This window comes from Acomys minous (genome assembly GCF_964271855.1).
Source record: "Acomys minous genome assembly, chromosome: 6".
Lineage (NCBI taxonomy): Eukaryota > Metazoa > Chordata > Mammalia > Rodentia > Muridae > Acomys > Acomys minous.
This window is the reverse complement of record NC_140487.1, coordinates 124,424,146-124,448,237: the sequence shown is the minus strand read 5'-3', so window position 1 is coordinate 124,448,237 and position 24,092 is coordinate 124,424,146. Positions and strand designations below refer to the sequence as shown.

The following is a 24,092-nucleotide window of genomic DNA, read 5'->3' as shown; positions in this document are numbered from 1 at the left end:
CACAACAACCAGTTAAGAGCCCTTAGGGCTATCGCTGTTTTCTCAGAAATTTGCAAGCAGCCTCGTGTCCATATGAGGTATACTACGGGATAACACCTCATCACATCAGGAGTCCCAAATTACAGGGCTGTGAGCCCTGCTCAAGACCCGTGGCATGAAACTTAATCCAAACACAAAAATGAGGAAAAGAAAAAGAAAGTAAGGCAGCTGGAAGTCCAAGCTTGCTGCGCTGACAGCAGGCTCCCTGCCAGCTCTCAGCTAAGGGACCACCTGCGTGGAGCAGCGACCGGTGAAATTCCAGCAATGGTGGGTGGGGCTTTGCCACCGCAGGTGCGCCTGGCGATAACACGGCTGGCTCAGAATTTAGAATTGTCTTGCTTCTTTGCTTGATTTTTGCTTGGATGTTTTTTGTTTCGCTCTATATCAGAAATAACTCAATATTAAAGGTGCCTTCATGGAGAAATTTTTTCCCCTAATAGTGGGAATAACTCATTACCAATGGTCCCTTCATAGGAGAAAAAAAAAATTAGGAGAACTAAACTTCTTATCAAAGGGAAACACAAGGCACAAAGCACTTAGCCAATGCTGTTTAAATTTCCAAAGGTATTAGTCAGTCATTGTTTGGATGATATCTTGGTGTGGGGAGACTCCCTCCCACTCTCCCTCCCAAATTAAGGATCAATACTTTCCCTATCCCCCCTGGGATCTAAAATAGCTTCTCACGAAGTACAGCATATCTGCCCACCACATTCTTGGGAATGGAAAATTTCCTCACCTCAACACACCCTCTTAACACCACTTTTCCTTCCCTCAAGCCTGACCTCTCACCTCCCTCCAAAGCTTTTGAGTCTGGCCAGACTGGCTTTCCCTCCACCACCAGTACCCCACAGCACCCCACAGCAGCTCCTTGAGCTCTCTCTTCTGAGGTGGAGCAGGCGTTAGGTGCCAGTAATGCCCCCCCTAAAAGATATGGCACTCACTAAGTACGATCCCACGGTGCCATACAGCCTCTTACTTTTAACTTGTCCCCCTCCCCTAGTCGGAGCATTGTATCAGCTAAAATGGCTCCACACCCCAGCGGACAAAGACAAAGGGTGATGCACTCCCTGCAATGGTTAGAAATGGCAGAGAAAAAAACCCTACAGACCTTAGGAAAAGAACCTGATGTCCTTGTCACCCCCTTTTCTCTCCACTGTTCAATGGCTACCCAGAAATCACTTCTGCTTTGCCATTAGCCTAATTGGAGACAAATTGATTATCATTACCCGAACAAAAGACGGGTTTCTGCCCTACCTCTGCTGTGGTGGCTGCCCCACCCCCACCCCAGCTCTTTGCAAAGAAATCCATCAAGGAAGGCCCCTCAGTATTTACTGTGGAGGAAAGAGGGGAGCTGAGGTAATAATATGGGGTGACCCCCCATTACTCTATTCAGAGTGTCGCCCCATCTCTCTCCCCAATATAAAGAACTATATGCTATTTATTTAGCCCTCAAAGAAGTCAATGGGCCCTTTATATTTTTAACAGATAGTACATGTGCTGTTAATTTACTTTCCTGGTTATCAGGCTCCTTTGCCAAACTAGGCGCCAACCCAGTGTCCCCTCTGCTCGTCCGTGGCTCCACCCTCCGCTCCACATCCAGCAGGTCACACCTCACAGACCCCTGCCAGGCCTGATGTCTGGGGAATGATTGGAGCACCTCTACAGGAGTGTTCACACCTCTATTGAGCAAGCAGGTCAATTCCAATTCCGTTCACGCACACAATTCACACCAATGTCCCCACGCCTCCATTGCTCAGCTCCTTCTGTGCTTATCACCACTTTAGCTCTACAAACTATGCGTGCTAACCCCCAGGTGTCAGATCCAGTGCCCTCTGGGAAATTGATGTCACTCACATTCCCCAATTTGGCTGCCAAAAAAATGTCTTCGTTACTGTTGAAACGTACTTGCATTTCATATGGGCTACAGCCCAAATGGGAGAGAGCTAAAAAAAAAAAAAATCAATCCACCACATGCTCTCCACCTTTGCTGTCACGGGCATCCCTCAAAAGATTAAAAACTGCTAATGGCCCTGCTTTTACTAGCTCCAAATTCAAACCTTCTGCTCACAATGGGAGATTGCCCATGATACAGGATTCCATACAATCCCCAGAGCCAAGCAATCACGGAAAGAATGCATCAAACTGTTGCTGCTAGTTCTGTTTGTTTGTTTGTTTGTTTGTTTGTTTTTGAGACAGGGTTTCTCCTTGACTGTCCTGGACTCGCTTTGTAGACCAGGTTGGCCTTGAACTCACAGCGATCCTCCTGCCTCTGCCTCCCAAGTGCTGGGATTAAAGGCGTGCGCCACCACTGCCCAGCTGCCACTAGTTCTTAAACTCCATTTTATTTGGGGTATTTACTGCCCTCTACCTCCCTTCTCCGCCCCAATCCCTTCCAACACCCCAACACTAGGTATGAGAGAAAGAAGGTTAGGAAAGAGGGGAAGTAGACCTTTCCTCCATCTAGGGTTGACTGAAGCCTCCCTCTCGACTGAAGCCTTCCTCTCTCTCTCTCTCTCTCTCTCTCTCTCTCTCAAAGACTTCTCTCCATCTGTCTCCTCCAAGCTACCACCTTTTCTCTTTCCCTGTCCTCTCCAAACCACCACACTTTCTCTCTCTCTCTGAGCTCACATATCTGTACCCATCAGAGTCTTCAGAAATACACTAACTGTATCTGGCAAAGGCCACGCCCTTCTCCATCCCACATGGGACAGGCCATTACCAGCTGGCAAAGACCAGACCCTATGTGAGGCAATTATCAGCTGTGGACAAACTCAATCCCGAACTAAAATCTCAGATTTGGGATTAAAACAAAAACATATTTACATAATAAAACTGAGTTTTCATAGAAACCAAAACATCCATTACATCAAACTCTTAAAAGTACAACTTAAAAAACAAGAAGCAATCACCTACACCCCTGACATAGAATTAGCAATGGCCCTGGCCACTCTAAATACAAGAACAGACTCTGTGCTCACCCACCACCTATGGCCTCTTCACTCCCAGCCGTTCCTGCTCTGTCTCCCTTCTCAGGATCTGCTGGTTGCCGGCTACAGGCAGGGAAGCAGAGCCTGAAGGACACACCACAAAGTTCTATAGGAAGGGAGCCTGAGGCGTGAGGAGTTAGCAATTTGTTCAGGAGTACTCAGACAGTAAGGCACCAGGCTCAGGCCTATGCAGGCTGACACTAGAAAGAGCAGGGTTTCCAATGGGACCATCCTGCCAGAGTTGAGGAGAGGAGATGGCAGAATGGAGCCCAGGACTTGTCATTCAGAAGCCACCTGAACCCGGGGCAAGACTGGTGACCAACTGGGGAGCTGGTTGGCAGGTTTGTTCCTGTGAATTAAAAAAAAAAAAAGTGTGTTGACTCAGCAGCCATGAGCCATGAGTGAGACGGCAGACTCAGTGGTTTGAGAGCTAAGGCAGAAACCACAGCTACGTGAAAGACTACCCAGAAATGGAGAGTCCAACCCACCTTGGAGAAACATGACAAAAGCAGCATCTGTGACTACACGTGAGGCATGCTTTTAAAAATCTTCACTGGGGGAGATGGCTTCGTGGCACATGCTGGTCTTCCAGAGAATCCAAGCCCTGCATGCATGTCAGGCATCTTACAACTGCTTGTAACTGCAGTCTGAAGGGATCTGAACCCCTCTTCCAGCCTCTGTGGGCACTTGAACACACACACACACACACACACACACACACACACCTTTTGGACTCAGTGGTTGTCTTAGTTTCATTTCTGTTGCTGTAATAATACTGAATTAAGCCGGGCATGGTGGCGCACACCTTTAATCCCAGCACTCGGGAGGCAGAGGCAGGCGGATCGCTGTGAGTTTGAGGCCAGCCTGGTCTACAAAGGGAGTCCAGGACAGCCAAGACTACACAGAGAAACCCTGCCTTGGAAAAAACCTAAAAACAAAAACAAAAAACAAAACTTAGAGGAGAAAAACTTATTTTACGTCAGGACTCCAGATTGCAGTCCATCCAAGCAGGGACTCACAGCAGTGTGAGCCTGAGACAGCTGGCCACATCATAGCCATAGTCAAGAGCAGAGAGAAATGAACACATGAATGTTTGCCTGCCCGCTTGCCTGTGCTGAACTCAGGTTTTCCTTTTATACGGTTGAGGACCCCTGCCTAGGGAATAGTGCTGCCCAAAGTAGGCTTGGTCTTCTTCCATCAATTAAGAAGACAACTCCCATGGCCGGCTGTGGTGGCGCACGCCTGTAATCCCAGCACTCAGGAGGCAGAGGCAGTCAGATCGCTGTGCATTCGAGGCCAGCCTGGTCTACAAAGTGAGTCCAAGACAGCCAAGGCTACACAGAGAAACCCTGTCTCAAAAAAACCAACCAACCAACCAACCAAACAAACAAACAAACAAAAACAACCCCCCAACAGGCCACCCTGATTAACATGGTCCCTTACTAAGGATTCTTACCTGGTACAAACCAGGAGCATATAACCAAAAATCATTAAACAAATAAACGTGCTGCTTCTTTTAGAAAGTAGTCAAATGTCACTCAGGAGAAATACATTCTCTGTACTGCAGTGACACTTAATTGTGACAATCACAGCACAATCATCCCCAAGTGATATCCAGAGTTGTGTGTGTTGGGGTCGGGGAGGGGGGAAGGAGAGGGATGGGACTAGCCAAATCAATCCCCAAATTCTGATTACTTCACAGGTTCAGATTGGGACAACTATATTAAACTTTTGTTGTTCAGATAAAGAGAACAAGGCAATCAGGAGGTAGACCCCTCCCCCTCTGTTTACAGCCTCTCCATGCACCCAGCACCCTTCTCTCCACTCCCCGGCACTGGGATTACAAGCACAGGCCACAATGCTTGGCTTATTTATTCATTTACTTGGAGATCAGGGCTAAAATTTATATCCTAATGCTTATAAGCAAGCACTGAGCCATGTCCCCAGCCACCCCTGAGCTTTCAAATGGTGACAGGCAATCGCAGTACCTCCAGATCATTCTAGTTCTCCATGGGCGCCCGTCTCCTGCTCTCTTAAATGTCTTTTCCAGTTAAATGTCACCACACTGAAAGTTCTAAAATACTTCCGTGCAACCTATTTCACACGCACGCACGCACTTCCGTGCAACCTATTTCGCACGCACGCACGCACGCACGCACGCACGCACGCACGTTGCATTCAACCCCAAGCAATCTCTAAGCTTCATATTAGAGTCATTAAGCTTTTCCTGGGGCTGCCAGTGTCACTTGGTGGCAAAGTGTGTGCTTATTTGACCAACTACCAAAAATAGAGGCATCAAGTTTTTCTCCAGTCAGCAAATTCATTTCATCCAGCATCTATGGACTGCCAGAGTGTCTGCACCTGGTCCCGGCAGTCCACGCCTGCTTGGCATGCCACCAGCACTGTTCTCCTTGCCTGCTTGTCAACGCTCCAAGCACACTCTGTGACAGGCTGGCCTGTTGGTTGCTGAGCTCTGCTTTGAAATGCTCTTCCTCCTGATGTGTGACTCACAACTCAATCTTTTGTTTGTTTGTTTGTTTTTGCTTTTGCTTTTTTTGTTTTTCGAGACAGGGTTTCTCTGTGTAGCCCTAGCTGTCCTGGACTCGCTTTGTAGACCAAGATAGCCTTGAACTCACAGTGATCCGCCTGCTTCTGCCTCCCTAGTGCTGGGATTAAAGGTGTGTGCCACTACGCCCCGCTCACAGCTCAATCTCTACCCCCCCATCCCCAGACAGGGTTTCTCTGTGTAGCCTTGACTATCTTAGTCTTTGTAGACCAGGCCTCGAACTCACAGCGGTCCGCCTGCCTCTGCCTCCCGAGTGCTAGGATTAAAGGCGTGCGCCACCAATCTTAATCATGCTTCCTTCTCATTGAGAAAAAAATGTGCTACAAATGTACGTGTGCATGCACACACTCACTCAGTGTTGATCTCTGCTGTTCTTCATAGAATAACACACACAGACACACACACAGTGATGTGATCCATATCATAGACACAGACCGCACACACCAGCGTGGTCCCGGATGGTGAAGCTGAGTGTGCACATGTATGTCTATGACGTCAACACAAAACCAACAATGCAGTTATCAGAACACATCTCCATCGTCAGGTGACACAAGACTGTATTTATGTGCGCTGGTCCATCTTCCCCTACTGAGCAGAATCTGCTCTATAACCACGGGTGGCGGGGGGGGGGGGGGGCGGCGGGGAGCGGGGGAGGCGGGGGAGGGAAGGGGGCGTCGTTTGTCATTTGTCCAGTTATATCCCTGGCAGCCGGAGCACAGTAAAAACTGTCATGGATGCCTTCCTGTTTTGTGAGGCGTGTTCGGACACAGCTCTGTTCAACTGCTTCACTGACCCCTCACTGTCTGGGCTTCAGTCTCCTTCTTTAAGGTGGTCTGACAAGTTGTTAGAAATGTGTACAACCGGTTACTGGGAGACAAGCTCCGCCTCTGGCTGGCTTCTTTTCCTTCCCCTAGCATAAGATTCCTGGGGGGCAGGCCCATTTCTTTGGGCCCATTGTTTTTAACAATCTGATAGACTGAGATACAGCGTCTCTCTATAATATTTTCATTTCTGCCAGGCCGGTTACAAAACCCTAAATACGGAAGACTAGAACAATCCCTCGGTAGCTTTGGAGCGTGGCAGTGTCTTCTTCAAACACCAACTCAAGACAGCCCTGACCTCGGGGCTGAGAACTAGGTAAACAGTGTCATTTTCTGGCCAGGCCACTCGTAGCGGCCATCAGCAAGCGGGTCAGACCTTCAAACCACCCTCTTCCCCCGGAAGTCCACAAGGTCGCAGTTCTCCCGACGCCAGAGGAGCGGGGACCTCAGGAGCCGACCCCAAAGCCCAAAGACACCCCCGCAGCAATGAGTTCTGCAAGAGCAGCTCGCGCGCCCGCCCACTGCGGTTAGGTTGAGCCAATCGGCGGCGGTGCCGCTGACGGAAGTGAGCCGTGCGTCTCTCCGGGTCTGCAGACCCTCTTCCGGCGGCCGGTGCTCTGTGAGAGGCGTTCCGGGTGGTCCACCACCAGTAAGCTTTTCACACCATCCGGGCCGAGGCGAAGCGGGTCCGAGTCAGAATTTCCCGCTTGCGCCTGCGCGGCCTCAAAGGTCGGTGCCCTCCCACTCTCTCTGGTCGTGTCTTCCTGACCTTTCGTGGGTACCTAGGGGGAAGTTCTCCGCGATATTGGAAACCTGAGTATCAGCTGGGCGTGATGGTGCAAGCCTTTTAATCGCTAGTACTCGGGAATCAGAGGCAGGAGGATGGCCGTGAGCTCGAGATCTAGTCCGGACTGAGCCTCAATGTGAGACAGCCTCCAAAAAATTTTTATTGTTCTATTTTCGGTAAATGTGCCAAAAGCCTTTCTTCTGCTCAATATCTGCGGTTTACATTCAGGGAAGCAAGAAAGAGATGAAAACGTTAACTTCCCGCTACAAATGGCACAGTCACAGTCTGCTCAGATGACCTTGATGTGAGAAATGAGATTAAATAAGGCAATTGCTTCAGTTCCTTGAAACCCGGGAGAAGTGTTAGCATTCTCCCACAATGTATAATGAGCTGTCAAACGCTGAGTGAGAAAGTATGTGGCCAGCTTGGCGCTGTTCTGACTAAGGCGTGTCTTCATGACTAGTATTACACCAGTATATTTTACTGAATGGTCGGAGTTCTGCTTTTGTTCAATGGATATGGGATGAGAAATACGTTTACGCTATCACCAGTGTTGCTGACGCTCATAGCTAATGTTAGCCGCGTGTAGGGGGGGCAGAGGGTGAAGTTTGGCATTAGAATTTCTGAGTTTGTCCAAGACTGAAAGACCTTATAGAGTCTTTTTATTCTCCTCTGCCCCAGCCTTCATATCTGTAAAAGGAAAATTATAATACTGAATTAGTTACCTTTCTCCTTGCTGCGACAAAATATACCTGGCAAGAAGTAATTGACGGCATGGAGGGTTTATTCTGGCTTACGGTTGGAGGGGTTGTGGTCCATCACCACAGGGACGACAGGGCTGCAGGAGCTTGAGGCATCTGATCGCACTGCATTGGCACTCACTAGGTCTACAAATGCCCGTGCTCAGTTTGCCTTGTGTTTGTGCGTTCAGTGACTCCCTCCACCCCCAGTCCCATGCCATGGAGTGAAGCTGCCCACATTTACCGTGGTCTTTCCACTTCAACCCAGTCTAAATAATTCTTCATTTCTGTGATGAATACATCTCGTCACATTGACAACATTAACCATCACAGACAGACACCTCCCAAAGTCAATGAGAAAGCAAACAGTAGTATTCTAGCTAAAGCCACTGAGATCAAGTTGGGTATGTGGCACATGCTTTTAACCCTGGCGCTTGGGAGGCAGAGGCAGGCAGATCTCTGTGAGGCTAGCCTTGTGTACATGGTGAGTTCAAGACCAGGCAGGGCTACAAAGTGAAACACCATCTCAAAACAAACAAAAACAAAAACAAAAATCTAACCCAGGCAGGGCTACAAAGTGAAACACCATCTCAAAACAAACAAAAACAAAAACAAAAATCTAACCCTTGAGTTCATTGGCAGGGGAGACAATTTAAAAGCTGGAGTAGGAAGGACTGAAGGCCAGGGGCCCCTGCTGCATACAGAGTATTGACCCCCACCTCACCTTGTGTCTTACCATTTCTTTTTTCTTGATTTTGTTTCATGCCACAGAAGACAACCAGTTTTTTGAGCCTGCTGCTGGGATGGGGGGGAGGAGGGAGCCTTACTTTTTTTCTTTTTCCTTTCACTACTGGAGTTTGGAATAAGGGCCCTGACTCGTGTTATAGAAGTGTTCTGACACAGCTTTTTAGGTGATGCTGTCTAGAGATGCAGGAATGGGTTCATATTCTCTGCCAATTAAAGAATTAAAAGGTAAGAAGGATGTGTTACCACAAGTCTTAGGAATTCTCTATGGAGCCATCATATGATCCTGGGGAAATCAGGGCCCCCTTTTTTTTTTTTTTTTTTTTGAGACAGGGTCTCTCTGTGTAGCCTTGGCTGTCCTGGACTTGCTTTGTAGTCCAGGCTGGCCTGAACTCATAGCAATCCACCTGCCTCTGCCTCCCGAGTGCTGGGATTAAAGGCGTGTGCCACCATGCCCGGCTCAGGGTCCCTTCTTGATTTCTGACATAATTTAAGAATGGACTCAGATGGTAGCTGGAGGACACTGCAGCAGAGTTTAAAAGAAAAACCAGGACAAGCAAGCTGTTCATCTTGACGCTGCCCAGAGTGAGAGAATGGAAAAGATAAGATGGCAGAAAGGGGACATGTGGCAGCGTGGGTCATCACATGGTGACATGGATCATCACATGGTGATGGGTCGTCACATGGTGACAGGGGTCATCACATGGTGACATGGATCATCACATGGTGACAGGGGTCATCACATGGTGACATGGATCATCACATGGTGACAGGGGTCATCACATGGTGACAGGGGTCATCACATGGTGATGTGGGTCGTCACATGGTGAGGGTCTACACACGGTGACAGGGGTCGTCACACGGTGACATGGGGTATCACATGGTGACATGAGTCATTACATGGTGACAGGGGTCAGCAGCCACACAGTGCAGACAGGAGCTTTAGAAAAGAGCGAGGAAGCTCAATGTTAGTCAGGGAGCTTAAAAGCGTGGACTCCTGCTAGCATCAGGAAGAGAATCAGAAGAAAAGTAAACACTTCTGCTCTTCTGAGCCAGACACTGGGATGTTCCCTGGCTAAGTCCCTCAACTGCCACACTGAATTAACCCTTATGGGAAGAGACAAGGGCATGTGTCCACCTAGAGGTAAATTTCATTCTTTATACAAAGTACATGGGATTCCAGGCACAAGCCACCAAGCCCAGCACTCTCTGTGGATCTTGAAGAACACATAGGTCAAGGTGCCTTTGTCTTCTTTCTGTTATTCCAGTTTCTACACCTTTAATGCTGAAGGGGCTGGTTCTGCTTTCTCCCTTTCCAGATAGTGAGAAGCCAGGCCTAAAACAGTTGCATATATGACTTACTTAAAACATTTAAAAATTAAATTAAAAATCCACTCCCATTTTCATTGTAAGAATATCCACTTTGTAAAATTTCCAGGGCCTAAGCCGGGCGTGGTGGCGCACGCCTTTAATCCCAGCACTCGGGAGGCAGAGGTAGGTGGATCTCTGTGAGTTCGAGGCCAGCCTGGTCTACAAAGTGAGTCCAGGCCAACCAAGGCTACACAGAGAGACCCTGTCTCAAAAAACAAAACAAACAAACAAAAAAATATTTCCAACATGAATCTGTAATGGAGATCAGCCAGTGTATGCGGGTTATTGGATCTCTAGTTAGGAAGAGAGGCAAGTGCACATCCTGTCTGGGATTTGCGTAAAGTACTAAGTGGTGCCAACTGAGCTGGCGCTTCTCTGCAGTGGGTACAGATAGGACCAAGTGAGGATGAGTGTTGCAATAAATTGTATCGGTTCAGCCTATTGGCTTCCAATAACTGACACAGAGTCTGAAACGTTCTTTAAGGCTGCCAGCACTATGCCGGGCAGAATCTAAACTGATTCTAATTTACTACTAATCTAAATTAAAACAAACTACTCTAAACCTCACAACATACATATATTCCAAGCACTTGCCAATTTGATCCTCGGGCCCACTTCTCTCCCCCTGCCTCTTCAACCGTAAACTGCTTTCCTTCTCCCTCTCAACTGTCAAACTTGGCTCCACCCCCTATCCAGGAAGTCCCACCTTCCACTTCCTGTCTTGCTCAGCTTATTGGCTAAACAGTGCTTTATTGACAGTTGTTACATCCACTCAAGGCATTCCTACACAATTCCTCTTTTTAGTATAATAATAATAATAATAATAATAATAATAATAATAATAATAATGATAATAATAATAATAATAATAATGATAATGATAATAATAAACAACCTTTTACCTATCTCTGCCCCCTCTCAGAACCAATACAAATTATTGTAGCAGATGAGTCTCCCTCCTTTAAGCTGGTAAAGATATTTATTAAAAACCTAGGAAAGGGGCAGTGAGAGGGCTGAAATAAAATTAGATCACCTAAATGATTGTATTTATTTACATACAATGCTCTCTGCCTGCATTAGGCCTGCAGGGCAGAAGAGGGCAGCAGATCTCATTACAGATGGCTGTGAGCCACCATGTGGTTGCTGGGAGTTGAACTCAGGACCTCTGGAAGAGCAGACAGTGCCCTTAACCACTGAGCCATCTCTCCAGCCCCATCTAAGTAGCTTAAAGTATTGGAGATGTCAGCATAGCTCTAACCCGAGAGTGCAGCAGGGCTTTTAATTATTATGCGAATGTGCATATGAGCGCAGTGCCCGTCGAGGCCAGAAGAGGGCATTGGGTCCCCTGGACCTGTAGTTAGAGGCAGTGCTGAACGCTGGGAACCAAACCCTGTTCTGTAAAAACAGCAAGCTCTTAAAACCTTGGCTTGCTTCTCCAGCCCCCCAGCCAGGCATTTAGAAAACACTATGGTGAAAAAGCAAAACTCACAGGGCGACTACGTGTGACCTAGGGTACAGGGTGACCAGGCCTGGGATGGCCTGGGAGTACTAGCAGGGCCAGGGGCGGAAAAATGGGCTTGTCACAGTAAGGGGCAAGAAAGGGAAACAGCCCACGAGAAACGAGACGAAGGACATCGTCCGCAGATGACAAGTGTGGACCACTATGCCGGGCTTTTATTTTCACTTCTCTTTTTCCTGCACTGGGAGCGCTGGAGTAGAGAGGGAGGGCCCGTTGATGACCTAGCCCAGCCCGGCTTCGAACTCGCAGCCATTCTCCGGCCTCCTCTTCTTCAGTACCGCGGTGGGACTGAGGGTCACAGACAGCTGGCTCCGGCAGTGGGGACGCTACCATAGGCTGGAGGGAGGTGCATGCGGTCCGCGTAGCCATAGTATCCTCCGTGCCCCAATCAGCCTCGGGAATGGGCCCGACCGGACGTGACGCACACCGAGGCGGAAGCGAGAGGAGTGTGCTCAGCCTCAGCGCGGGTGGTGCGCATGCTTGCTGCCTGTGAGTCTGTGCGACTGGGCCCAGTACGGGGTTGCGGCGGCATTGGCTGAGGCTTCGCGTGGGTGGAGGAGGCGAGGGTGCAGGCCAGCGCCCTGGGCCACAGAGGCCAGGTTGTGGTCCCCCCGCTTCCCGGGGAGGGTCCCGGCCGGGAGGGCTCGGGGCGGCGGCCGCGGTGCATGTCGGGCCAGACCTCTGCCCAGCACCCTCTGGGTTACTGGAAGGGCTTGACTTAAAGTTCTGATGCATAGGAGGTGTGCGGGGAAAACACACGAAAAGTGCTTCAGAGTGGGCACTGGCTGCTCCTGGCCGCGGTGCAGAGCAGTCTGGCAGGGTTAGACTCATAAGGGGAATTTCCATCTTTCTTAATCGTTAATAGTGTGGTTAGCACCGTTCATCTCCCCCAACCTGGTCCTGAAATTTTAGCACAGTTTATGGGGGAAAAAAAAACCAAACACCTTCAAAATTTACAGGTTTCCAAACAGTGTATTTGGTTTTTTTACCCGTGAAATTCACGGTTTTGGTTGGTTTTGTTTTTGAGACAGGGTTTTTCTGTGTAGCCTTGGCTGTCCTGCACTCACTTTGTAGTAGACAAGGCTGGCCTCAAACTCACAGAGATAGCCTGCACCAAGGTCCGACTTTGTTGGTGGTCTTTTTAATCGTAGTTTAAGTGCACCTCTCCACAGCGTGACCTGCTTTGGTAGAAACTGGATTTAAGCACAATAAGGGAAATACTAACACATGTTAGCAATCCCTGATTGTTTTTAGATTTATTTTTGCATGAGTGTTCTGCCAGCAAATATAGATTTATATACATACATATATAGATTGTGTGTGTGTGTGTGTGCAGTGGCAGTGGAGGCCAGGAGAGGCCCCTCCAACTGGAGTTGCGGACAGCTGGGAGCTGCCCTGTGGGTGCTGGGAACTAAACCTTGGTCCCGTGCTCTTACCCGTAGCCCCATCTCTCCAGCCCCCCAGTGCGCACCCCGCATTAGAGCGCTGAGACGCTTGCACGCATTACCCTAAGGTGCTCGCTTTCATATACCCATCCTGTCCCGTAAATGATATTTACTCAGTTGGGACAGGTGGTTGTTACAGAGGCAGCTGTTTGAAGAATTTTGCCTTTCTCTTCTTAAGCCTTTAAGAAACAGCAATGGCTTCCAAAAGAGCGCTGGTCATCCTGGCCAAAGGAGCAGAGGAGATGGAGACCGTGATTCCTGTGGATGTCATGCGGCGCGCTGGGGTGAGTTCCGCCATGGCTAGCCCTCCTGGTGTAACCTGAGGAGACTCTAAGTCCGTGCACTTGTTTACTGTGTGTGAGCCTGCATCCTGTGGTGCAGATGTGAGGTCACCGGATGTGCGCCCTCTCAGGGGTTAGCCTGGGCTCCTCGTTCTCTCTGTGTACGTAACACAGGGAGTGTGCAGTGCACGCCTGCTTGCCAGGGTCACCCTCAGCATTTACTTATACGAACCTGACAACAGTGCTGAAGAGTTAGCTGTCCCTGCCTCGTCTCACAAACCCAGGCACAGACACTGCTTATTTCCAGTTTGCGCAGGACTCAGCTCCCCAAAATGAAGCTCATTCTTTATTTCATTTTGCTGCACAGGCCTACTCTGTGGAAACTACTCCTCTCCCCTCCACAGTAGCTGTGTGTGTGTGTGTGTGTGTGTGTGTGTGTGTGTTTCCTTGCATGTGTGCCTGTGCACTACCTGAGGGCCTGGTACCCAAAGACGCCGGAAGAAGTTGCCCAGTCCCCAGGAACTGGAGTTACAAGGTGGTTGCGAGCTGCCGTGTGGGCGCCGGGAACCAAACCCAGGTGCTCTTAACCACTCAGCCATCTCTCCACCCTCTGAATAAATACTCTTCCGTGGGGTTTATGTTTGTAAATTTGAGGACAGTTTTTCAGGCTCTGCACCTAAAAGTAGGATCTCTGGGCCAGGACTGTGGGACAGCATCCCTAGATTTTGACAAGTTGTCCCCAGTGAGCTAACCTGTAGTCCCCCAGCACTGTGGGGAAACCCCTGGGGTTCAGGCACCAGCTACTGGCAATGCCACCTACTAAATGTTTTGCAGGATAAAGTGCTGTTTAATCGTTTGACTTGCACTTCTGCTTTAGGAAGGGACCATGAGGTTTAATGGCAACAGTGTCTTGAAAGGTGGGTGGTTAGTGGGATGCCCCTGTGATTTGTCTCCAGACTCAGCACTTGTGGAGTCAAGGCTCTTCTGGCCAGCCAGAGCTAGGGTAGCAGCTCAGCTGCAAATCCAATTGCCCTGTGCACACCAGAGAGCAGGCATTAAGTGCATTTGGCCATCACCTGGCCTCCGTCTTGTGGTGTTCCTTGACAGGTTACTTAGAAACCACAGGGTGGGTGTCAGTACTGCCTTGTGCCCGTATTTTCATGTTCTTGAACGCCTTCTCTTTCTCTAGATTAAAGTCACCGTTGCAGGCCTGGCTGGGAAAGAGCCCGTGCAGTGTAGCCGTGATGTCATGATCTGTCCCGATGCCAGTCTTGAGGATGCAAGAAAGCAGGTTTGTCTCGCATATGTGCACTTTCCCTTCTTGCTGCCACTTGACACAGTAGAAACGAGATGTTCCCTTTTATTTCCCCACCCACAGGGGCCGTACGACGTGGTGGTTCTCCCAGGAGGAAATCTGGGGGCACAGAATTTATCTGAGGTAAAAAAAACTGCTCAAGTCGCGCCTTAGTGAAGGGCCGGTGAAGAAAGTCTTGCTTCTGCTTTGGTCTGTTTGCCATGGTGTGCTAGAGAGACAGGAGAAACAGCAGAAGGTAGCCTCGTGCCGTCTGACATGGCGGAGCCCCACTCTGAGATCATTTACTGAGTCAGCCGAGCAGCTGCTGCAAGCAGGCTTAGTGAGTGTAGACTGTAGCAGCTGAGGCTGCTAACTTCCCAGCGGCTGCAGCACCTGAGTGAGCTAAGCCTCAAGATGCTGCCTGCTCTGCCATCAGGTCAAGAGCAGCTGCAGGACCAGAGGCAGCAATGTGAATACACGATGTCCTCTGAGGCAGCCGCCATTCAAGCCCTGTGTGAAGACTCACACAGGGAAGGTGGGGGCTGGGCTATGGTGTGGGCTGAGCAGGCAGTGGACTGGTCGTGCTGGGGTTTTTTCCCCTCTCTGCCATCCAAAACTGCTGAACACTGTGTCCTCTCACTTCTGCCTCTGCTGGAGCCCAGGACAGGGTTATGTGCCCAGGTGACGTTGCTGTTTCCTACTCTTCTTTAGTGTGGGCCTTTCTCTTGGGGTAAATGCCGTTGATTGGGCTTGAGAATACAGACATGTCGGGAACCTGGTCACTTTTGTATTTACTGACTAGAGTGCTTTCTGGAAACAGCTAGAAGCAAGCTAAGCTGTGTGTGGCTGTCCCAGCTCTCCCTGTGGTGACTGGCTGTTTGGGTTCTCTCTCTAGTCGCCTGTGGTGAAGGACATCCTGAGGGAGCAGGAGAGCAGGAAGGGCCTCATAGCTGCCATCTGTGCGGGTGAGTGTGAGTGTGGAGCATGCCCCGCCTGACTGCTCACCGCTCGACTTCGTGAAGCAGGAGCCACCCACCCTGGTGTTTCGCTTGCGTAGCACGAGGTTGTATCGTTGCAGCACTGAGCCAATTGTTGAGTTTTCTGTCTCTCTGTGCCCTGGGTCTCCAGTCTGTGATACTCAGGGTTTTCCCTGTTTGGTTGACCTCGGGGAATACAAGGCCTTTGGAATCCAGCAAACAGCTTGTTCTAGCACATCTGAGTGCCAGCGATTAGCCCTGCCAGGAGAGTCAGCAGGAATCTGACCGGCGTGAACTCCACAGCTTTACCCGGGGCTCGCCTGCCTCTGGGTGCTTGCAGAGTCTTTGCTTGAGTGCTCTTGAGCACCCATGGCTTCAAATGAGGTCTTTTTTAAAAAATATTTATTTATTTATTTATTATTATACAGTATTCTGCCTGCATGTGAGTCAGCAGACCAGAAGAGGGCACCAGATCTTATTATAGATGGTTGTGAGCCACCATGTGGTTGCTGGGAATTGAACTCAGGACCTCCGGAAGAACAGCCAGTGCTCTTAACCTCTGAGCCATCTCTCCAGCCTCTCAAATGAGGTCTTTTGATGTCTCATGTGTCCTGAGCCTTGAAACTGTAGTCATTTGTCGGCTGCCATTTAAACTCCAAGTCCGTTCCTGCTGCTTTAATATCAGGTGATGTCCTGGCACCTGGCATCAGAGCGACTTTTGTCGTTGTCTTCCTTGTCAGACGCCTTTGAAGTGTGTCACAGGACAAGCAAGTCAGTGACTGAGGGATGGGTGGTTTTGTTCAGGGACCGAGGGACTCTGTCCTAGCTCTGGTCCCCTGGCTTCCTCCAAGGGACAAAGCAGACACTGCGGAGACATCTGTGATCGTTTCTGTCCTTTGCTTAGGAATGACATGAGACTGTTGAAGTCATCCTTCAGGCAAGGCATTGTGCTAGTCTCCTGTTTTCAGATTGTCCTTGTTTGGGGCTGGCTGCAAGACCCGCCTGTAATTCCAGCACAGGGGAGGTAGAAGTAGGCGCATCGTGAGTTCAAGACCACCCAAAGCTACATATCGAGAGCCTCTCTCCAAAGAAGAAAAGAGAGGTGGAGGGCAGAAGTGGGGGAAAGTTCTGAAAGTGCCCAGTTTGGGACTGAGAGCACAGCTCAGTTGTAGAGCACATACTGAGCACACAGGAAGGCCCGGTTCCATTCCAGCAGAGACGGACAGGCAAAACATTCTTTTGTTGTTCTTTTTGGGTTTTTGCTTGGTTTGGGTTGTTTTGTTTTTTTTTCGAGACAGAGTTTCTATGTGCGGCCTTGGCTGTCCTGGACTCGATTTGTAGACCAGGCTGGCCTCAAACTTAGAGAGATCTGCCTGCCTCCGCCTCCCTGGGTGCTGGGATTAAAGGCGTGTGCCACCATGCCTGGCTGGCAAAACCATTCTTAATCCCTGACATGACAGAGGGATGGGCATCACCCACAGAGAAATTCAGAGATCCCAGGATTGCATGCTTGAGAACACATCAGAGGCCCGGTGAGAACACCCAAGCATTGGTGTTCTAGGACATCTCGTCCTAGGCTCGCCCAGCTCTGACTTCCTGCTGTGCTGAGACCCAGGGATTCCTGGTGGTTGATGGTTTTACAACCCCTGCAGCCTTGTACTATCTCTGGTAGGGAGGGAGACATAGGTGGACTGGTGTCCGCTGATCTAGGAGACAGCCTCCCCAGGGTGTGCCTGGGCCTGTTCTGTAGACCTTGCTGAGTAAACTCCTGTGTCATCTTCTTCCGCATCACTGAGTAGAAGGTTACCAGCCGTAGCTGGCGCACTCGCTTGAGCTGAGGCAGGCCTGAATGCCCGGGCCTTCCTCTGAATCAAGTCAGCACTCAAAAAAGGGAACAGTATTAGCAGTGTGCTGTCCTGGGCCACCATCTTGGAATAATGGACAGAGAAAGCCAGGGTGGCTGAGGCAGGGGACAGACCACTGTGACGAAAGAGACCCTGCTTCAGTCAGCAAGAGGTCAAGGTGGTCTTGTGCTGTTGCAACCAGGAATCGCATACTGTGTTTGAACTCAACTGTTGGTGCCACCCATGCTGCTGGGTAAAAAAAGGAAGTGATTGGCAGGGAGCCTTCCCTGGGAAGGAGAAGCAAGGAAGCTGGCAGGGTACTCAAGGAGTGCCCGGTGGCTTCAAGTGCCCACCAGGTGGCGCTGTAGGAAGGGGCCTGTCAGCTGCCTTGAGCTTGCAGTTTCCAGTGCCAGAGTCTCAGGAAATAATGGCAGTAGTAAGTAATGGCTGTGTGCTTCAGGGGTTAAAGCGCAGGTTTCCTGCTTGCACTCTCATCTTTTTATTCGTCTTATTCCTAGGTCCTACGGCTCTCTTGGCTCATGAAATAGGCTTTGGAAGCAAGGTCACAACACACCCACTGGCTAAGGACAAAATGATGAATGGCAGTAAGTATGCTGGGGCTTTCCTGTGTAGCAAAATCTTAGACGAGCGTGTGTGTTTGTGTCTGTGCGCGTGCGTGCGTGCGTGCGTGCAGGGGGTGGCCATGAGGTAACGCAGTGCAGAGGGATTCCCTTCCATGGTGTGGTGGCCCTGTTTCCTTTGCACGTGTTTCTCAACTGGAACTCGAACAGGCTGCCACAGAGGAGCTTGCCAGTCTCAGCGTGCGGGGGCACCGGATCCCTGACTGTCAAGCTGGGAAGGGTTATGAAACGCTAGTTTAATTAGTGTTTTTACCGAGTGCCTTGCAAGCAGCCCAAGGGTGCAGTTTAAACCCTCATGGCAGTTTCAACAAATGTCCTTTCACCCACAGTCCACAGTAAAGAGACCTTCAGGGGCTGGCCACAGTGGCACACGCTTGTAATCCTAGCACTCTAGTCTGCCCAGTAAGTCCAGGACAGACAAAGCTACACAGAGAAACCTTGTCTCAAAAAACCAAAACCAAAACCAACCAACCAACCAAACAAACAAACAAACAAAGCCCCCAAGAGGCCTTCAGGGAACGTCTTAAGTGGCAGACCCAGCTTCTTCCACACCGGGTTTCTGGTCTAAGTGTCAGCTAGGTTTGACTTTTATTAAATTTATAACAGCAATTTCTCTTCATGGTGAAGCATGCAGACGGGGTAGGAGGGGTGGAGTAAGGCTAGGTGCTTCCCACCCCGGCCACCCCCCTCCCCCACCCCCTGTGAAGTGTCTTACATAACTAAATAGTCCCTGCATCCTTTTGTTAATATTTATTACTAGATGAGATCTGGTTGGATTTTTCTGCAGCCTGCTTTTGGCTTTGAGATTGGACCTCACTGTGTTGCACAGGTAGCTTTGACCGGGATGGAAGCCATCCTCCTGCCTCAGCCTCACTCAGCCTGTCTTTGCCTTTTAGCTCGCACAAGCCCACCTCACTGTTACTTGGGATTGGCTGTGTCTTGTGAGTCTTTAGCTCCTGGATGTGGACTGTGGTTGGTTTCTGCTGCTTCTCCTGTGTGTACCCAGGCTGTACAGGAACTTCTTTAAGCCACTGTTTCCTTTTTAAATTTGTGTGTGTGCGTGCGTGCGTGCGTGCGTGCGTGCGTGTCACAGAAACCAGAGGAGATTGTTGCATCTCCTGGAGCAGTTGTGAGCTGCCTGCCATGAGTGCTGGGCACTGACTGCGGCTCCTCTGGCCTATGTCCACACGGGGTTGCTCTCGTGAACACTGGTGCGTGTTCTTAGCACAAGTGCTGTGTTTCCCTGAGAGCCTGTCACTTTATCCCAGTTAACAGGGTGACCCTCAGGCGCTGGCTCTTGGGTGTTGTACATACAGGAGCTGAGTCTGTATTAATCTATGAAGTGAGGTCAGGGTGGAAACTGTCAGGAACTGAGACCTGTGCTGTGGGGACAATGCAAGAAGAGCTGTTCCCGTGTCACCTGAGCTTCCGAAGCATGGCTGCTGAGCGCACATAGTGGGGCCTCAGAACTTACACAGTGCCCCAGCTCCGTGGCAAGGCATGTGGCGTCTGCCTGCTGCCTGCACCAGAACACTGAGGCTCAAAGGCCAGCTGCCCAGAGCTTTCCCCTCCCCTCCCTTCCCCCTTTCTGTAGTGCAAGGCTCCCCCACCCATATGTCACGGCTAAGCATGCGGCCAGGAAGCCCTGTTTTTAGGCCCTTGTGCCCCTTGAAAGCATTCTGGGAGGACTGAAGCCATCCTCCACGTGACTGTCCTAGGTGAGACTGTATGCTGGGCTCAGTGACACTTGGTAAACCAGTGGGGATGTTCCCCCTGGGAGGAAGGGCTTCCCCTTCCCTGCCTACGGCGATGGCTGCTCAGGGCTGTGTGTGCCACTCCTGCTACAGCCAGGCTCAGAGAGGTCAGGCCGCTCTGCAGGGCAGACCAGGCAGGGACTGGATCCCAGGGCCACTGTGCCCAGAGACTGACTGCTCCCTCTTGATGGACCAAGTAACAAGGATTTAGGGCTCTCTGGGTTTCAGGTCTCTATGGTAACCAGTGTCCTCAGTTATCACACCAAGGCATAAGCAGTGAGTGGCTTTGTGTGCACACAGGTGGCAGCCTTCGGTTGCTGCCTGTGCTCTGCCTCCCCACTTGCCTTTTCTCTGAAGAGCTTTTACCAGGTCTGCAAATTTATCCTCTACTCACAGTCCCAGCCGGCCTTGTTTTCCCAGGCTCCACAGCTGCCCGGCTGTAACAGTGCACTTTGTGAGGCTGTTCCTCACTGTGGCCACTAGGTGGGGGCCGCTGACAAGTTTCAAATTGTCCTGCTTAGGCCAAAGCAGGGTTTCCAGTTTACCATTTAAAATGTCCTGGTTTAGCATCAGAAGGTAGGGCTCTGTGAGCCGGAACATCCCTTCAAGTGAAGGTGTCCATTTTCTTTACCATCATGTAAACGGGAAGTTAGCAGAGGGAGTGGCAAGCTCCTCCTGAGGCGCTCGATGAGCTCTGGCTGCTCTGAGCGCATCTCTGATAGAAGTGGGAGCTGTGAAGCTATGCCCAGGCACTTGGTGTGGGGCTGCTGCTGGATGAGGAGACCCAGGGCCACCCCTGCCAGCATGAGCCCCTGCACACCTGCTCCTGCAGGCCCTCCCACGCCCTGGCTGCCCTTGACGTAAATCCATGTGTTCACTGAGGTTCTGTCCCAACCCTTCCCCTCCTCTCACGGCCTCTGTGCCAAGGTGAGAGCCCAGGTAGCCTGGGCAGAGGGTCCCATGGGTGCCTGAGAGCATGGGGTCCTCTCCAGCTGTGCCCTTGGTGCTGAGGGAGACAGAGCCCTCTGTCATCAGTGGGTAGACTGCCGAGGGGAACCGAGTCAGGAACTTCCACCCTGGCCTGAAACCTGCTTTAGTGTTCTGGGCAGACATAAAGCAGAGGCAGCCCAGGCACTCTGACTAGCAGATGATAACAAGAGAGCAAAGTTGACAGCTGGTGGCGGTGCTGGAGGGGATGAGGAGGTGCTGTGACAGGCAGCAGGCCCCAGCTGGAAACACATCAAGGCTGACCAAAGAAACCTCTGGCTTGTAGGGTGAGGGTTAGAGATGTGTAAGGAAGCCCCAGAGGCAGGGGGGTCCTGTTGTCGCAGAGACAGAGTGGTGGGAGAGAGCTGGGGGTCCTTGTGGAGGTACCCTACATTTTTTAGGATGCTCAGGGTCCAGGAGGCAGGCAGAGGAAGAGTGTCTGTGGTGCTGGTCTCTGCCTCCCAGCTGTGCGTGTGTCTGGTCTGAGGCTGCAGTTTCTGTCGGCATCACTGCCACCACCTCTGCTCTGGCCTGGCCTGATGCTGAGTCCCTGCCACAAAATGCAAAGTGGGGAATTGATCATGCGTGCCCCTCAGTTCTCTCTCCCGCTTGTGCCATTGGCTCTTTCCACCCACCTTTGCAGTTGCTTTACCAGAGGGCTTTGGTAGCCTGGAGGGCTTAGGAGCCAGACCTAGGTGACTAGCTGCAGCATGCAGCCTTGTGTTTCATTTACTCACTTATGACTAGAAATAGAGGCAGAGGCAGGGGGATCTCTGTGAGTTCGAGGCCAGGACAGCCAAGGCTACACAGAGAAACCCAGCCTTGGTGGGGGGGGGGGAAGGACTAGAAATGGCAGCAGCAGTTTATAGAAGGCTGCTGTCTAGCCAGTGTCGCCCAGAGCAGCTGTGTCTACTCCCTGTAGGTCACTACAGCTACTCAGAGAGCCGCGTGGAGCGGGACGGCCAGATCCTCACCAGCCGAGGGCCTGGGACGAGCTTCGAGTTTGCCCTCGCCATCGTGGAGGCACTCAGCGGCAAGGATGTGGCCGACCAAGTGAAGGCCCCACTTGTGCTCAAAGACTAGAGCCTAACCCTGGACCCCAAGGTTGAGGCAGCCTTTGGGAGCCCCCCATGTGTCCAGGAGCCGCGAACCACCCACAGTAGCACGTGAAGTAGCCGCTGCACGGGGGTCTCACCCTGAAGCCTGGTCTGTACATTTCTGAACCTTGCTGTAGAATAAATGGTTTACTAAGCTCCTGAAAGCTGCTTTTGTGTCTCGCTTCCTTTGTGATGTTATGGGCTGCATCCTCAGGTGGTCGCTGTTGGTACAGTTACAAGCTGGAGCTGAAGAACCGCTTCCCCAGCTGGGAGGAAACCACTGTGGCCGTCAGGCTTTCTCCCATCCCTAGTGCCCTTTCCTCACAGGCTGTTACTTATGTCAGCCCTCTTCCACTGTGGAGAGATCCTCTGGCGATAGGGAGCTTCCTGGGGCTCCTGTGTCACCTCTTGGGTGAGATGAAAGCACAGGGCTCCCATTTAGGGGTAAACATTCTGGAGATGAGCCTCATCTGCCCTGACCTCATAGCCCAGGCTAGGCCAGTCAGTAGGCAGGGCCCAACCTGGGTACTCTCTTTCTCTGCTGGGTGGCTAAGAGGAAACAAGGATGGAGCCTGGCAGCCATCTCATCACTGAAGAAAACACTGCAGCCCTCAGCGTGTACTTGGCAACCCCTGGTCTAGAAAGTAAGGCTGGAACCTGCACTGTTGTGTTGAGACAGGGTTTCACTGTGTAGCCCAGGCTGGCCTGAAACTCAACAGAGATAACCTGCCTCTGCCTCTCAAGTGCTGGGAATTAATGCAGGTTTTGGTAAACACTAGCAAAAATAATATAGAGACTGCTGAGGGAGAAAGAACCGGAGGCTTTGGTAAGTGGTGAGATGGCGGCGGGGGTGGGGGGGGGGTGAGGGGGGTGGGGGTGGGGAGTGGGGGATGAGTAGGCCGATAAGAGCAGTGACTGGGCTGGGTGAGGCATGCACTGTTTTGACCCTGGTACTAGGAAGGCTGAGGCAGGAGGATCATCCCAAGTTCACAGGACAGCCAAGGCTACAGTAGGACCTTTTCTTTTTTTGGTTTTTCGAAACAGGGTTTCTCTGTAGCCCTAGCTGTCCTGGACTCACTCTGTAGACCAGGCTGACCTCGAACTCAGAGATCCGCCTGCCTCTGCGTCCTGAGTGCTGGGATTAAAGGCCTGCTCCACCACGCCCAGCATTAATAGGACCTTTTTCACTCAGCTCCCGTGTGCCAAGCGCCAGGTCCTGGGAGTAGGTCAGCGGGCTCTGTCTTTACAGAGCCTAGTTGTGGGAAAGGAGATGACCGAAAAGACACAGGTGTGTTCTGTGGTGAAAAATGAAGTCCCCTGCCTGCTAGCACAGGCCTCCCTGATGAGGGGTCTTAGAGAAAAACCTGAGAACAGGCAGGTCTCTATTAAGAGGCTTCATGCAAAGTAGAAAGAGTTCAAAGGCTCCGAGGCAGCCGGTGGTCAGTGGCGGACGGGATGGGAAGGGCAGTAGGAAGCAGCTCACACGCGTCAGGTAAAGGAGATGCAAGGGGCAGGGTGAATTTGAGGTACCTATAAAATTTCGAATGGTCAGGAAGCCTTCCTGGAAAAGGTGAGTGCTTGGCCTGTCCTGTCCCTGCCCTGGAGCAGCAGAAGGTGACTGGACAGGCCAACCCTGAAAGCTTTGAGAGGAAGTGTTATCGGCCTGCACATCTGGAGTGAAGGCTTCTCCCGTTGAGTGTGGAGGGGGGCTCCAGGAAGCCAGCTCATTAAACCCTCAGGTCTGGCTAGTCGTGGCCTGCTGGCTCTGGGGTTGATAAGATTCTAGCCCTTGGGCTGCTCTGCCTGCCGTGCTAGTCCAGCCTGCTCCTCTCCAGCAGGTGTCTGGGGACCCGGAACTGAGGGCGTGGGGGTAGGCTGTACAAGTGGAAAGGTGGCCTGGGGTTAGGATTGGGTGTAGCCAGTTAGTGGGCTGCCTTTCAGTCTGGAATCACTTGGTATGTGTTTTTCTTTTTTTCCTTTCTTTCTTTTTTTTTCCTTTTTCTTTTTTTTTTTGGTAAAAGTTTGTTTATATCGAAGAGTGCTATAGCGTTGAGACCCCAAGGGCACAAGCCTGTGCTAGGAGAGGCTGTTCTCCCCAAGTCCAGAAATCTTGACCCTTGTCCAGGGCTCGGCTCCCTTGACTGAAACAAGATAGTGTTTTAGGGGCCAGGCCCTCAGAGCCTTAAGCCAGCTGCAGA

General features: G+C 51.0%; 1 protein-coding gene and 1 long non-coding RNA gene across 6 annotated transcripts; one reads left to right on the top strand and one right to left on the bottom strand.

Moving 5' to 3' along the window:
* Positions 1-1,008: 1,008 nt before the first annotated feature.
* LOC311600975 lies at positions 1,009-6,146 on the bottom strand. The gene is made up of 5 exons (XR_014780422.1): positions 5,945-6,146; positions 3,515-3,630; positions 3,018-3,375; positions 1,894-1,982; positions 1,009-1,236 (listed from the first exon to the last, which is right to left on the bottom strand). It is a non-coding gene; the product is annotated as an uncharacterized lncRNA (long non-coding RNA).
* Positions 6,147-6,985: 839 nt separating this feature from the next.
* Positions 6,986-22,058, top strand: PARK7 (Parkinsonism associated deglycase). 5 transcript variants are annotated; one of them, XM_084788221.1, is made up of 7 exons: positions 6,986-7,142; positions 13,198-13,303; positions 14,490-14,591; positions 14,679-14,738; positions 15,490-15,559; positions 17,934-18,020; positions 21,720-22,058. In XM_084788221.1, the coding sequence occupies exons 2-7, from the start codon at positions 13,214-13,216 to the stop codon at positions 21,878-21,880; spliced, it is 570 nt and encodes a 189-aa protein (XP_084644347.1). In that variant the 5' UTR covers positions 6,986-7,142; positions 13,198-13,213; the 3' UTR covers positions 21,881-22,058. The 5 variants fall into 5 exon arrangements, with proteins under 5 accessions (XP_084644347.1, XP_084644346.1, XP_084644345.1 ...); XM_084788220.1 differs by lacking the exon at positions 6,986-7,142 and adding an exon at positions 11,954-12,063; XM_084788219.1 differs by lacking the exon at positions 6,986-7,142 and adding an exon at positions 11,991-12,146.
* Positions 22,059-24,092: the final 2,034 nt, after the last annotated feature.

Coding starts and splice junctions, on each gene's coding strand:
- PARK7 (XM_084788221.1), top strand. CDS start 13,214: ATGGCTTCCAAAAGAGCGCTGGTCATCCTGGCCAAAGGAGCAGAGGAG. Junction 14,739..15,489: donor GGGCACAGAATTTATCTGAG/GTAAAAAAAACT, acceptor TTCTCTCTCTAG/TCGCCTGTGGTGAAGGACAT. Junction 15,560..17,933: donor CATAGCTGCCATCTGTGCGG/GTGAGTGTGAGT, acceptor TCTTATTCCTAG/GTCCTACGGCTCTCTTGGCT.